Consider the following 14684-nt stretch of genomic DNA (forward strand, 5'->3'; position numbering starts at 1 on the left):
TGTGTGTCATAGTAAATTGCCTAGTCCCGGCCAGGTAGGTGTTCTGTGTGTGTCATAGTTTACAGCCAAGGTGCTCAACCTGTGGCTCGCAAGCCACATGTGGCCCTTGGAGCCCTCTGATGTAGCCCTCAGCCTCAAACCAGGAAAGCACACTTCTATAAGTGTTCCACTTTGTCATAGTAAACTGCCTAGTCCTGGCCAGGTAGGTGCCCTGTGTTTCATAGCAAATGCTCTAGTCCTGTTCAGGTGGGTGCTCTGTGTGTCATAGAAAACTGCCTAGTTCTGGCCAGGTAGGTACCCTGTGTTTCATAGCAAATGCTTTAGTCCTGGCCAGGTAGGCGCCCTGTGTGTCATAGAAAACTGCCTAGTTCTGGCCAGGTAGGTGCCCTGTGTGTCATAGCAAATGGTCTAGTCCTAGCCAGGTAGGTGCTCAGTGTGTCATAGTAAAGTGCCTAGTCCTGGCCAGGTAGGTGGTCTGTGTGTCATAGTAATAGCCCCTGGTCCTGGCCAGGTAGGTGCTCTGTGGGTCATATTAATAGGCCCTAGTCCTGGCCAGGTAGGTGCTCTGTGGGTCAGAGTAATAGGCCTAGTCCTGGCTAGGAAGGTGTTCTGTGTATGCATAGTAAACTGCCTAGTCCTAACCAGGTAGGTTGTCAGGAACCATAAAACAAGCAGAGACAGTAAATGCAGTTAAAATCACACCTTTAATGTAATAGCAAAAATAATACCAGTTCAGGAACAAGGTTAAAAACAGAAGCCAGGGTTTAGAAGCCAGAGCGGGTAATCCGATGAGCCAGGATCAAGGAACCTGAAGTCAGCGTTGTCAGGAGCGGGAATAAAAAGAGAAGTCAGCCAGGCCAAGTCATACACTGGTGCACAGGAAGGAAAGGTTGACCACGCGAGGGCACGGAGGGAATGAGCAAAGCTGTTTAATTAGCCAAATAGGACTTGCTGTAGGCTGGACTAATGAGGCATGTAATGGTAACCAGGCGTTACTGTGGAAATGATGAATGACTGGTAATTACCCATAGCTGAGAAGCCTCTGTGAACTGATCCAATCCTTTTCTAAACCACTGAAACCCGGCTTCTCCTCTCCCTCCTGCCGGCTGCAGGGTGAAAATGTTCATTATGCTATTTAAAATAGAAAATTCTGAACCATTTCATTTCATCATGGCCCACAAACGTTTACCAGATTACTTAAGTGGCCCTCACTCCTCAAAAGCTTAAGCACCCCTGGTTTACAGCATAGTGCTGGCCAGGTAGGTGTTCCCTGTGTGTGTCATAGTATATGGCATAGCACTAGTCAGGTACTATGCTAGCATTGCCTTGCATTCTTCTGCTGGCAGAGCAGTAACCTATTCACATATTCTCTTCTGTTTCTTCCTATAACAGTGATGGGCAGAAAATGAGCAAAAGAAAGAAGAATTACCCTGACCCCAATGATGTCATCAACCGCTACGGAGCCGACGCACTTAGGTGAGAATAGCACATCTTTTGTGACACCCTATGTTCTGAGCTGTGCAGAATCAGAGGGTACAGGGTATGTTCTGAGCTGTGCAGGATCAGTGGGTACAGGGTATGTTCTGAGCTGTGCAGGATCAGAGGGTACAGGGTATGTTCTGAGCTGTGCAGAATCAGAGGGTACAGGGTATGTTCTGAGCTGTGCAGGATCAGTGGGTACAGAGTATGTTCTGAGCTGTACGGGATTGGGAAGTGCGGTATATATTTAGAGCTGTACGGGATCAGGGAGTGCGGTGTATATTTAGAGCTGTATGGGATCGGGGAGTGCGGTGTATAATCAGAGCTGTATGGGATCGGGGAGTGCGGTGTATATTCAGAGCTGTAAGGGATCGGGGAGTGCGGTGTATATTCAGAGCTGTACGGGATCGGGGAGTGCGGTGTATATTCAGAGCTGTACGGGATCGGAGAGTGCGGTGTATATTCAGAGCTGTATGGGATCGGGGAGTGCGGTGTATATTCAGAGTTGTATGGGATCGGGGAGTGCGGTGTATATTCAGAGCTGTATGGGATCGGGGAGTACGGTGTATATTCAGAGCTGTACGGGATCGGGGAGCGTGGTGTATATTCAGAGCTGTACGGGATCGGGGAGTGCGGTGTATATTCAGAGCTGTATAGGATCAGGGAGTGCGGTGTATATTCAGAGCTGTACGGGATCGGGAGTGCGGTGTATATTCAGAGCTGTACGGGATCGGGGAGTGCGGTGTATATTCAGAGCTGTACGGGATCAGGGAGTGCGGTGTATATTCAGACCTGTACAGGATTGGGGAGTGCGGTATATATTTAGAGCTGTACGGGATTAGGGAGTGCGTTGTATATTCAGAGCTGTACGGGATCAGGGAGTGCGGTGTATATTCAGAGCTGTACGGGATCGGGGAGTGCGGTGTATATTCAGAGCTGTACGGGATCGGGGAGTGCGGTGTATATTCAGAGCTGTACGGGATCGGGGAGTGCGGTGTATATTCAGAGCTGTACGGGATCGGGGAGTGCGGTGTATATTGTGAGCTGTACGGGATCTGGGAGTGCGGTGTATATTCAGAGCTGTACGGGATCGGGGAGTGCGGTGTATAATCAGAGCTGTACGGGATCGGAGAGTGCGGTGTATATTCAGAGCTGTACGGGATCAGGGAGTGCGGTGTATATTCAGAGCTGCACGGGATCGGGGAATGCGGTGTATATACAGAGCTGTACGGGATCGGGGAGTGCGGTGTATATTCAGAGCTGTATGGGATCGGGGAGTGCGGTGTATATTCAGAGCTGTACGGGATCGGGGAGTGCGGTGTATATTCAGAGCTGTACGGGATCGGGGAGTGCGGTGTATATTCAGAGCTGTACGGGATCGGGGAGCGAGGTGTATATTCAGAGCTGTACGGGATCGGGGAGCGTGGTGTATATTCAGAGCTGTACGGGATCGGGGAGTGCGGTGTATATTGTGAGCTGTACGGGATCGGGGAGTGCGGTGTATATTCAGAGCTGTACGGGATCGGGGAGCGAGGTGTATATTCAGAGCTGTACGGGATCAGGGAGTGCGGTGTATATTCAGAGCTGTACAGGATCGGGGAGTGCGGTGTATATTCAGAGCTGTACGGGATCGGGGAGTACGGTGTATATTCAGAGCTGTACGGGATCAGGGAGTGTGGTGTATAATCAGAGCTGTACAGGATCGGGGAGTGCGGTGTATATTCAGAGCTGTACGGGATCGGGGAGTGCGGTGTCGATTCAGAGCTGTACGGGATCAGGGAGTGCGGTGTATATTCAGAGCTGTACGGGATCGGGGAGTACGGTGTATATTTAGAGCTGTACGGGATCGGGGAGTGCGGTGTATACTCAGATCGGAGTGTACAGTGTATATATTAAACTCCTTTGGTCTCTCAGCAGCCTTCTGTGTATTGCTGTATTTGCAGTCTCACCCCTCTCGCCCTCTATGTGTGTCCTCTGCGGTTGGTGGATTGGGGGGAGCGTGTTCTGTCTCAGCATTTCTTCTCTTCTCTGATTCTGCCAGATTGTTTCCCGTCTCCTTGTAGACTCAGAATGTGTTTATACAGCAGTGTAAACTGTCAATGCTGCAGCCGGGTTTTCCTCTCCATTAAAGGTCACTCTGTATTTCTGTCTGGCTTTGTGCCTGGGGACAACCTGGGACACCATGATGTCATTACTAGGGGATTACTCAGCCTGGCAGGACAGGAGGAAGACACATCTCAGAAGGATAACAAGGCTGGGGGCTCCTAATGTTGCTAAAGGGATGAATGGGGGGGGGGGGGGGGGGACATGAGTTGGTTGACATGAGATGCAATGAAAGCTGCTACAGGCATACCCCACTTTTAAGTACACAATGGGACCAGAGTGTGTATTTAAAACGAAAATGTACTTAAAGTGAAGAAATACCTTTTTTCACTTCTCAATGCATGTAAATACACTAGCTCTAAAGGATATCTTGGTCTGCTTGACATGGCACTGCTCCTAAAACATTAAGGGACAAGCACACCAAACTTGGGGAGCATGTTAAGGGGACCCAGGACTATGACATGGTAGATTATCTAGGCAAGCTGGCCGGCCACAAAATAGGATATGTTGTCCTGGGTCCCCTCTCGGTGCTGCCTAAGTTTGGTATCCCTGCCACTTATGGTTTGGGAGCAGTGCCATGTCAAGCTGAGTAAGATTTCCCATAGACACCAATGTTAGGGAGCAGTGCCATGTCAAGCTGACCAAGATTTCCCCTAGATGCCAATGTTAGATGGGGAGCAGTGCCTTTACAAGCTTACCAAGATTTCCCCTAGATGCCAATGTTAGACAGGGAGCAGTGCCATTTCAAACTGACCAAGATTTCCTCTAGACGTCAATGTTAGACAGGGAGCAGTGCCATTTCAAACTGACCAAGATTTCCTCTAGAAGTCAATGTTAGACAGGGACCAGTGCCATGCCAAGCTGACCAAGATTTCCTCTAGATGCCAATGTTAGACAGGGACCAGTGCCATGTCAAACTGACCAAGATTTCCTCTAGACGTCAATGTTAGACAGGGACCAGTGCCATGCCAAGCTGACCAAGATTTCCCATAGACAGCAATGTTAGACAGGGACCAGTGCCATGCTAAGCTGACCAAGATTTCCAATAGACGCTAATGTTGGACAGGGAGCAGTGCCATGCCAAGCTGCCCAAGATTTCCCATAGATGCCAATGTTAGACGGGGAGCAGTGCCATGTCAAGCTGACCAAGATTTCTGGGACCCAACGTGTGGGGTGTTTATTGGGGTATACCAGTACACAGAGGTGGGTACTATAACAGGGGTGTATAGGCAGACAGGAACAAGGGATGCAGCAAGGAGGAGAGAGAGTCCAGCGGTGATAATCCAGGAAAGTCCCACAGACCAAGTCACAAGGGGAACCATAAAAGCACAGCAAAGACAATATACCAGGGTCGTGAGCAGCAACACAAGGGTTCAAAGACCCGCGCTGTAGGCATTCCACCTTCCCAGGTATCTGGTGAGAGTGGCTTGGCAGAGGTGGGTCCAGGTTGGATGATCAACAGAGCAGGAGCATGAAGCGTCGTTCTGCAGGGACAATGCAGGGTCCTCTATAAAAGTGGAGATCTGGGGCCGCCGAGCTCGGTACTTTTTGAATGGCTTCAAACAGCAGCAGTGAGGACTGAGGACAGCAGAGGGGCACAGTGAGGAGACCGCTGGGCCCCACCATAGTCTCGGGTCCACACAGCAAGTAACAAGCAGTTAGCAGTAGAGCTGCACGATTCTGGCCAAAATGAGAATCACGATTTTTTTAGCTTGGAATAAAGATCACGATTCTCTCACGATTCTCTGTGTAACAAAAAAAAATTGGGATAACTTTACTGTTACGTTTTTTTTTTTATTCATTAAAGTGTATTAATTGCGTTTGAAAGACTGCTGCGCAAATACAGTGTGACATAAAATATTACAACAATCGCCATTTTATTCTGTAGGGTCTCTGCTAAAAAAAATATATAAAATGTTTGGGGGTTCTAAGTACTTTTCTAGCAAAAAAAAACGGATTTTAACTTGCAAGCAACAAATGTCAGAAAAAGGTCCAGTCTTTAAGAGGTTAAACTTCCTTTCTCCCTGGCAGAGGGAAGGAAAAGATACAATGTAATCATTTTTGTTTATAGTTACTGGGAGACTTTGCTGATTGGGAGGCTTTTTTTTTTTTTTCCACAGCTGTTCTCTCTGCTATGCAGCTATGCAAAGAATCGAGCATATTTCAGGGTTAGATCATCAGGAGGGGTGAATCGAGATCGCGATTTTCATACGATTAATCGTGCAGCTCTAGTTAGCAGGTCTGTTTCTTTCTCTCTCTCACCCTGTTCACATATGTGTGAACCCGGACATGACCCAAGCAACCCGATGCTTGGCGTTGGATTGCCCTGGCAAAATGCTTAGCCGCGGCCACAGTGCCCTAATGAGTGTGCTTTGCCTGCTGGAGCTCCAGGGAGCCTGGTGGGAGAAAGTGTGCAGCTGGCATGTGGTGGATCTACATACCAGTTGCTACATGTGTTTGGACAGTCCAGAACCTCACATACAGGTGGCAAGGTGTTGGTGGGAGCTGCATGCAAGGCACAGAGGGAAGGAATCGTCTTCTGGCTGCATGTCTTCTGCACATGTGTGGTGTAAGTGAGGATCACTTTTACAGAAGATCATCCACAGCTGTGTGACTGCAGATCGGGAACCCGTAAGCTCTTGTGATGCTGACAAATGATGGGTAGTAGCATTAGACACCTGTTTATAATGTGTGGTGTGGGATGATGGGAAACTTGTGGGAAGCAGAGGGGGACAGGGTGCCCATGGCCATTCCAGTCAAGATTTCGGACCTCAATTTTTGCGTATTTGTTCTTTGTCAAAAAGAGGTGAATGTTGGGGTTGGGGATGTTTTTGTGATCTGTAATCTTGTTCTTTTTGTGACTTCTCCAGGTTATATCTGATAAATTCTCCAGTAGTCAGAGCAGAGAACCTGCGTTTCAAGGAGGAAGGGGTCCGCGATGTGTTGAAGGATGTCTTCTTGCCCTGGTATAACGCCTTCCGCTTCCTGATGCAGAATATTTACCGCCTACACAAGGTACCAAAGAACCCATAACCATGAAAAATCTGAAGCATATGCTGGCGTTAGTTGTAAATTGTGATGTATTTGTTGGAATGCTGGGTGATTTAATGGCTGTAGTTGGATTACTTGCTGCTGTCCTGGCTATAGATTTTGTATTGCTGGCTGCTGTTATGGTTGTAGATTTCGGATTTCTGACTGCTGTGATGGTTGTAGATTTCGGATTTCTGACTGCTGTGATGGTTGTCATTTTCAGGTTTCCGACTGCTCTGATGGTTTCTAGTTTTCAGATTTCCGGCTGCTACCATGGTTGTAGTTGTAGTATCACCGGCTGCTGTGATGGTTATAGTTGTTGGATTACCGGCTGCTGTGATGGTTATAGTTGTAGTATCAGCGGCTGCTGTGATGGTTATAGTTGTTGGATTACCGGCTGCTGTGATGGTTATAGCTGTTGGATTTCCGGCTGCTGTGATGGTTATAGTTGTTGGATTTCCGGCTGCTGTGATGGTTATAGTTGTTGGATTTCCGGGTGCTGTGATGGTTATAGTTGTTGGATTTCCGGCTGCTGTGATGGTTATAGTTGTTGGATTTCTGGCTGCTGTGATGGTTATAGTTGTCTGATTTCCGGCTGCTGTGATGGTTATAGTTGTTGGATTGCTGGCTGCAGTGATGGTTATAGTTGTTGGATTTCCGGCTGCTGTGATGGTTATAGTTGTCGAATTTCTGGGTGCTGTGATGGTTATAGTTGTCAGATTTCCAGCTGCTGTGATGGGTATAGTTGTTGGATTGCCGGCTGCAGTGATGGTTACAGTTGTTGGATTTCCGGCTGCTGTGATGGTTATAGTTGTTGGATTTCCGGCTGCTGTGATGGTTATAGTTGTCTGATTTCCGGCTGCTGTGATGGTTATAGTTGTTGGATTGCCGGCTGCAGTGATGGTTATAGTTGTTGGATTTCCGGCTGCTGTGATGGTTATAGTTGTCGAATTTCTGGGTGCTGTGATGGTTATAGTTGTCAGATTTCCAGCTGCTGTGATGGGTATAGTCATCCGATTTCCAGCTGCTGTGATGGTTATAGTTGTTGGATTTCCGGCTGCTGTGATGGTTTTAGTTGTTGGATTTCCGGCTGCTGTGATGGTTTTAGTTGTTGGATTTCCGGCTGCTGTGATGGTTTTAGTTGTTGGATTTCCGGCTGCTGTGATGGTTATAGTTGTCGGATTTCCGGCTGCTGTGATGGTTTTAGTTGTCAGATTGCCGGCTGCTGTGATGGTTATAGTTGTCCGATTTCTGGCTGCTATGATGGTTGTAGTTTTTGGATTGCCGGCTGCTGTGTTGGTGTCATGGCCGTAGCTGTCTATCTGCCTAGTGAAGTGATGGTTGTTGTTATCGGATTGCTGGATGTGTGATTGTTGTGGTTGTCGGATTGCCGAGTGCTGTCATGGCCATGGTTGTTGGATTGCAGTGTGACGTGATGGTTGTAGATTTTGATTACCGGGTTCTGCCTTTGCTGTAGTTTTTTGGATTGCTTGATAATGTAATGATTGTACTTGTTAGATTTCCAGCAGATGTTGTAGTTGTAATATTGCCAACTAATGTGATAGTTGTTGTTGTCGAATTAATGAATTTTTGCATGGTCATAGCTGTTGGATTGCTGTCATGGCTGTAGTTTTTGGATTTCTAGCTACTCAAATGATTGGATTGGTTTTTAGATTGCCAGCTGCTGTCATGGCTGGATTGGTTTTTGGATTTCCGGCTGCTGTCATGGCTGTCGTTTTTGGACCTCCTGCTGCTGTCATGGCCATAGTTGTCAGATTTCCGGCTGATGTCATGTCTAAAGTTGTTGGATTACTAGCTGCTGTCTTGGCCGTAGTTGTTGGATTACCGGCTGCTGTCCTGGCTGTAGTTGTTGGATTACCGGCTGCTGTCCTGGCTGTATTTGTTGGATTTCCGGCTGGCTGTCATGGCCATTGTTGTTGGATTACAAGCTGCTGTCTTGGCCGTAGTTATTGGATTACCAGCTGCTGTCATGGTTGTAGTTATTGGATTTCCGGCTGCTGTCATGGCTATAGTTGTTGGATTGCTGGCTGCTGTCCTGGCCGTAGTTGTTGGATTTCCAGCTGGCTGTCATGGCCATTGTTGTTGGATTACAAGCTGCTGTCTTGGCCGTAGTTATTGGATTACCAGCTGCTGTCATGGTTGTAGTTATTGGATTACCGGCTGCTGTCATGGCTGTAGTTATTGGATTACCGGCTGCTGTCATGGCTATAGTTATTCGATTACCGACTGCTGTCATGGCTGTCATTTTTGGACTGCTTGCTGCTGTCATGGTCCTAGTTGTCAGATTTCCGGCTGATGTCATGGCTATAGTTGTTGGAATTCCGGATGATGTCATGACCATTGCTGTCTGGTGTTTGCCTGAATAGTGCTGTGATGGTTTTGGTATTCTGCTCACAGTGGTTTCCTCTCTTTTCCCAGGAGGAGGGTGTCCACTTCTTGTACAATGTGAACTCGGCCAGGACAAGTACAAACATCATGGATAAATGGATTGTATCGTTCTCACAGTCTCTCGTGCAGTTCTTTAAGACAGAGATGTCAGGTAGACAATCATTATGACAGTTGGCCATTTCCTGGGTTGTGCTTTCAGTTTTTCATATCTTACAAATTTTTCCACAGCTTACCGGCTCTACACTGTGGTGCCCCGATTGGTGAAGTTTGTTGACATGTTGACAAACTGGTATGTTCGCATGAACCGTAGGCGCTTGAAGGTAAGCACATTTTGAGTAGAATAATTTGATCGGCCTTTGATTTTCTGTGCTGAACCTTGTCTCTGGTCCCCAGGGTGAAAACGGCACAGATGACTGTCTCATGGCCTTGGAGACTCTGTTCAGTGTTCTTCTGTCCATGTGTAGACTGATGGTGAGTATCAGGACCCGGATCTGAACACAGGACCTCTGTTGACCCTGGCAGTGGCTTTTCTTACTCTACCACCTGAGATGCTGGACAGCTAACTGCCTGATCCCTTGCACAACCTTAGGTTCTATATTGTTTCTGGTGAACCTGGAACCTTTTGCTTCTCCCATGAACTTCATATTCAAGCCATGTCTCTGCACTTCCTGGTTTCCAGATTATTGTGCTCTTCTCCAGCCTATATCTTGCTCCTTGTGCTATTGCTGCTGTCCTCTTCACTATATTTGTTACTGACCTTTGGCTTGTTCCTGAAAGAGGTAGTAAACTGCTGGAAAAAAAAAACTGCAAGAAAATGGCACATTATGAAATACTTACCTTAGAACGAAGCCCCTGCAGCGGCGCCTGTTCACCGCTGAGGGAGCTGACACGTTCCCCTGGCGTTTCTACCGGGTTCGCTGGCTCTGGCGCTGTGAGTGGCCAGAGCCGTGATGACGTCACTCCCGCGCAATGCGCCCCAGAGCCCTCTGTTCCGGCAAGGAGCTCTGAAGTTCTGGCACAATACGCCTAACCTTCAGAGCAAATGCACTGCTGATGTCAGCGGCTGCATGCAGGGTGAATATCTTGCTATGCTTTTGCTTAATCCCAACCTGCATCCACTTGTTACTGACCTTTGACTTGTTTAGAGACTATGTTTCCTACCTACTGTGTCTGTTATTGAATCCCGGCTTGCTCACTTCCTGGTGGGAGGGGGTGCCACAGGTCCTCCTATAAGGGGCCCAGGCCATCAGGGGGGGTTACCTGGAATTCTGAATGACTGTCCTTGTGGGGACATAGACTCCCTAACCCAGACAGCTGCTTCTCCTGTTTCAGTGTGGCTGTAGATAGGTGCAAGTAATTGCTGGTCCCAGGCCTATCTGGAGGCCCAACACAAAACAAAAGGGCGCAAATGCCTAGTGCATTATCTGCAGCATTTTATTAAAGGGTAAATGATACAAAATATACTTACAAACCCAATAGAAGTGAAAGCGTTTTATTAAATGCAGAAGCCAGCCCGTGAACCCCATAGGTCTGAATGGATGATATTACCAGCTGATGCATTTCGGGGGAACAAACCCCCTTCCTCAGAGCAAAACTTGTGCATCCCCCTCCTCCACCTCCTTATAACAAGATGACCAAGGGATTCGTCCCGCCCATACAAATTATGCTCAGAAACCCAATAGAATTAAAAGTGTATCAAAGAAACCAGAAGACAGCCCTCAAACCCTATAGGTCCAAAAGAATGATGTTACCAGCTGATGTGTTTCGGGGGATAAACCCCCTTTCTCAGTGCAAAACTGTTATGTCTCTCTCCTCCAACTCCTTGTAACAAGGTGACTTAGGATTTGTCCCGCCCATACAAATATGCTCAAAACCCAATAAAATTGGAAAGGTATAATAAAAAAATTTGTACCGTGTATGGGCCTGCCTTACTATCTCCATACGTAGTCTCATGTTACTGTCCGGAGGCTCCCCACCGAGCTTAAGACTTCATCTCTATCTGCTATTTCCAGTCAGAGCTTCTCCTTTCCCTCCTGCCTATATGCTGCGCTCTTCCAGGATAAATTTTTTAGGTACTCTCTTGCATGCTAAACATGGCTGCCTCTCTGTTTCATTTTCCCAGGCCCCATTCACCCCATTCATCACTGAGCTGATGTATCAGAAGCTGCGACTGCTTATCGATCCAACATCTGTCCAGGAGAAGGACACCCAGAGCATTCACTACCTCATGCTGCCACCTGTCAGGTAACTACATAGAGGGGAGTTATTCCTCGCTGCTTCCATCCTCCAGGTGTCCTGACTTTCTCCTCTAATTGACTATCTGTCTTGTGCTTGAAGCCCCCCCTTTTGTATCCAGTACTTCTTGCCTTGTGATTCCCCCTTTTCGTATCCAGTACCTTCTTTCTTGTGCCTCCCCCTTTTTTGTATCCAGTACTTCCTGTCTTGTGCTGCCCCCTTTTTGTATCCAGTACTTATTGCCTTGTGATTCATCTTTTTTGCATCCAGTACCTTCTGTCTTGTGCCTCCCCCTTTTTGTATCTTGCGCCTCCCACTTTTTTGTATCCGGTACTTTCTGTCTTGTCCTTTTTTCGTATTCAGTACTTCCTATCTTGTGCTTCCCCCCTTTTTGTACCCAGTACTTTCTGTCTTGCGCTTCCTCCTTTTTGTATCCGATACTTCCTGTCGGTGATTCCCCCTTTTTGTATCCAGTACTTTCTGTCTTGTCCTTCCCTTTTTTTGTATCCAGTGCTTCCCCCATTTAGTATCCACTACTTCCTGTCTTGCGCTTTCCCCTTTTTGTTTCCAGTACTTCCTGTCTTGTCCTTCCCCTTTTTGTATCCAGTGCTTCCTGCCTTGTGCTTCCCCCTTTTAGTATCCACTACTTCCTGTCTTGCGCTTTCCCCTTTTTGTTTCCAGTACTTCCTGTCATGCGCTTTCCCCTTTTTGTTTCCAGTACTTCCTGTCTTGTGCTTTCTCCTTTTTGTATCCAGTACTTCCTGTCTCGCGATTCCCCCTTTTTGTATCCAGTAATTCCTGTCTCGCGATTCCCCCTTTTTGTATCCAGTACCTTCTGTCTTGAGCCTCCCCCTTTTTGTATGAAGTACTTCCTGTTTTGCGATTCCCTCTTTTTGTGTCCTGTACTTCCTGTCTTGTCCTTCCCTTTTTTTTATCCAGTACTTCCTGTCTTGTGTCTCCCCCTTTTTGTATCCAGTACTTCCTGTCTTGCGCTTCCCCCTTTTTGTATCCAGTACTCTTGTCTTGTCCTTCCCTTTTTTTTTTTTTGTATCCAGTACTTCCTGTCTTGCGTCTCCCCCTTTTGGTATCCAGTACTTCCTGTCTTGAGCATCCCCCTTTTTGTATCCAGTACTTTCTGTTTCGCGATTCCCCCTTTTTGTATCCAGTACTTCCTGTTTCGTGATTCCCTCTTTTTGTATGCAGTACTTCCTGTTTTGTGCCTCCCCCTTTTTGTATCCAGTACTTTCTGTTTCGCGATTCCCCCTTTTTGTATCCAGTACTTCCTGTTTCGTGATTCCCTCTTTTTGTATCCAGTACTTCCTGTCTTGCGCCTCCCCTTTTTTGTATCCAGTGCTTTCTATGTTGTCCTTCCCCATTTTTGTATCCAGTACTTCCTGTCTTGTGCTTCCTTCTTTTAGTATCCAGTACTTGCTGTATTGTGCTTCCTCCTTTTAGTATTCTGTACTTCCTGACTTGTACCTTGCGATTCCCCCTTTTTCTTTACAGTACTTTCTATCTTGTGCCTCCACCTTTTTGTATTAAGTAATTCCTGTCTTGTGCTTCCCCCTTTTAGTATCCAGTTCTCTCTGTGGATACAGTTATATGGTATAATATAAACCCTGTTCTGGGAACCCGGGCTGACATTCCTCCTCCTTGCCCTCCAGTCATTATTTTCATTGTTTTCTCCAGGGAGCATTTAATTGACCAGAGGATTGAGGCCGCTGTATCCCAGATGCAGTCCGTCATCGAGCTGGGTCGTGTCATACGGGACCGGAAGACGCTGCCTGTGAAGGTTGGTTTCCAACCAGAAGTAGCAGTCGCACTGTTTCTATTTTATTTTTCTATGGCTGAATCTGCTATGTTGTCTCCCGCAGTATCCACTGAAGGAAGTGATTGTCATCCACCAGGACCAGGAGGCCCTCTCTGATATCCAGTCCCTGGAGAAGTATATTGTGGAGGTGAGAACAGTGATACAGGCCTAAACATGGCTGTAAACCTTTTTACCAGTGTGACAGTACTAACCGTCACTATGAGTGAAAGACAGATAATTAATGGTTTGGATTGCTTCAAAATCTTTATATAGAAATATGAAGATTTAATACCACCTTACACAGTGTATTCCATGCGTGGCTGTGAGAGAGACACAAAGACTGACATTCGCAGACTTCCCTATTGTTTGTGCATGGGAAGGGAATGTGTATTGTGTAAAAGTTGACCTGTCTGTTCCATTGTTAAATGTTAATGCCCTCAGATTGTTCTGTCCAGATGGCTAGATAATTAGTTTAGTTCCTGTATACACTTTCATCTGTATATGCTACTGTAATCAGCCAGAGGGGAGGGATTGTGAACATTGTATGAGAGTGTAAAACTCTGTTCCTATTGGATTGTGAATGTTACTACCAGTCTTTAACAAGGGCCGCCTGGGCGGTAACCTCGTGGGTGAAAACTGTATATAGGTCTGTTTTCTTGTTCAATAAAGTGGTTCTAGGGTTACTTCACCCTCAATCTAGAGTCCTGTCTCTTATTGGGGGAATATGCTACAAGGGATTGCTATGGTCTTCCATACTCCCTTAGATAATAACTAAGCTCTTGTAAGAGCTTGTTCTGCTGCACTCTCTGGGGAAAGAGAGGTTCACCCACAGGAACCTGGAGCCTTGTCGTAGGTCCAGGGTGGGTAGGAGACGGCGAAACCCTAACCAAGCTGCGGCGGTTCGTGGGTTATGGTGTCTGGTGGAGTGCATGGAGCCCTCGGGAGGCACTAGGAGCATCTGTCAACGGAGGTACCTGGTCGGGGTGCTGGTTGATCCGTTACAATCAGGTTACCAGTTTACAGTTACAGAGGAGGTCGAGGGCTAGAATTGTTGCTCACGCTCTAACGGCGATAGCTCACATGTCTGGATTGAATGCCGTTTACATATGTGGCCGCGGCGTATGCATGCGTTCACTTCTACGTGCGAGCACGTGGGGACGGGGGCACTTAAAAATTTTTTTTTATTATTGTTTGTTTTATTTTTACACTTTCCCTTTAATTTTTTGTTTTAACATGACTCAGGAACCGCTCGATCATTACCCCAGCGAGCGGGAGGGGACGCCTCCCCCCTCCCGTCACCTTCCCCGGCTCTGCCGGGGTCTCCCGTCCCACTGGGACACCCGAGCAACCAGCTGGCACGTCCGCCAGCTGGTTGGAGTCCCGATCAAAGCCGGATGCGGCTTCGATCGGATCTCCGATGACGTAACCCGGAGGCGGAGACCATGGCGTCACGTCCGGGTTACTCGGCTGCTAAAGGCGCCGAATTTAAATAGTAACAGTATTCAAAAATGCAGTTTTCGGCATTTTGAATACAAGGAAGTGCAGTGGAGGGGTTTGGGGTCTTTTAGACCCCCGATCCCTACATAAAGAGTACCTGTCACTGCATATTGCTGTCACA

At 47.3% G+C, this 14684-nt stretch overlaps 1 protein-coding gene across 2 annotated transcripts in view; it reads left to right on the plus strand.

Moving 5' to 3' along the window:
- The window catches only part of IARS1 (isoleucyl-tRNA synthetase 1), a 100933-nt gene that overhangs the window by 58353 nt on the left and 27896 nt on the right, over positions 1–14684 (plus strand). For both annotated transcript variants that reach the window (XM_082265751.1, XM_082265752.1), the window contains exons 18-25: positions 1393–1476; positions 6453–6597; positions 9052–9172; positions 9250–9341; positions 9415–9492; positions 11144–11265; positions 12946–13048; positions 13131–13214. In XM_082265751.1, coding sequence (XP_082121877.1) covers positions 1393–1476; positions 6453–6597; positions 9052–9172; positions 9250–9341; positions 9415–9492; positions 11144–11265; positions 12946–13048; positions 13131–13214 — 829 coding nt within the window. The remainder of the gene's footprint in view (positions 1–1392; positions 1477–6452; positions 6598–9051; positions 9173–9249; positions 9342–9414; positions 9493–11143; positions 11266–12945; positions 13049–13130; positions 13215–14684) is intronic.

The sequence above is a fragment of the Pelophylax lessonae genome (assembly GCF_965119305.1).
Source record: "Pelophylax lessonae genome assembly, chromosome: 8".
NCBI lineage: Eukaryota > Metazoa > Chordata > Amphibia > Anura > Ranidae > Pelophylax > Pelophylax lessonae.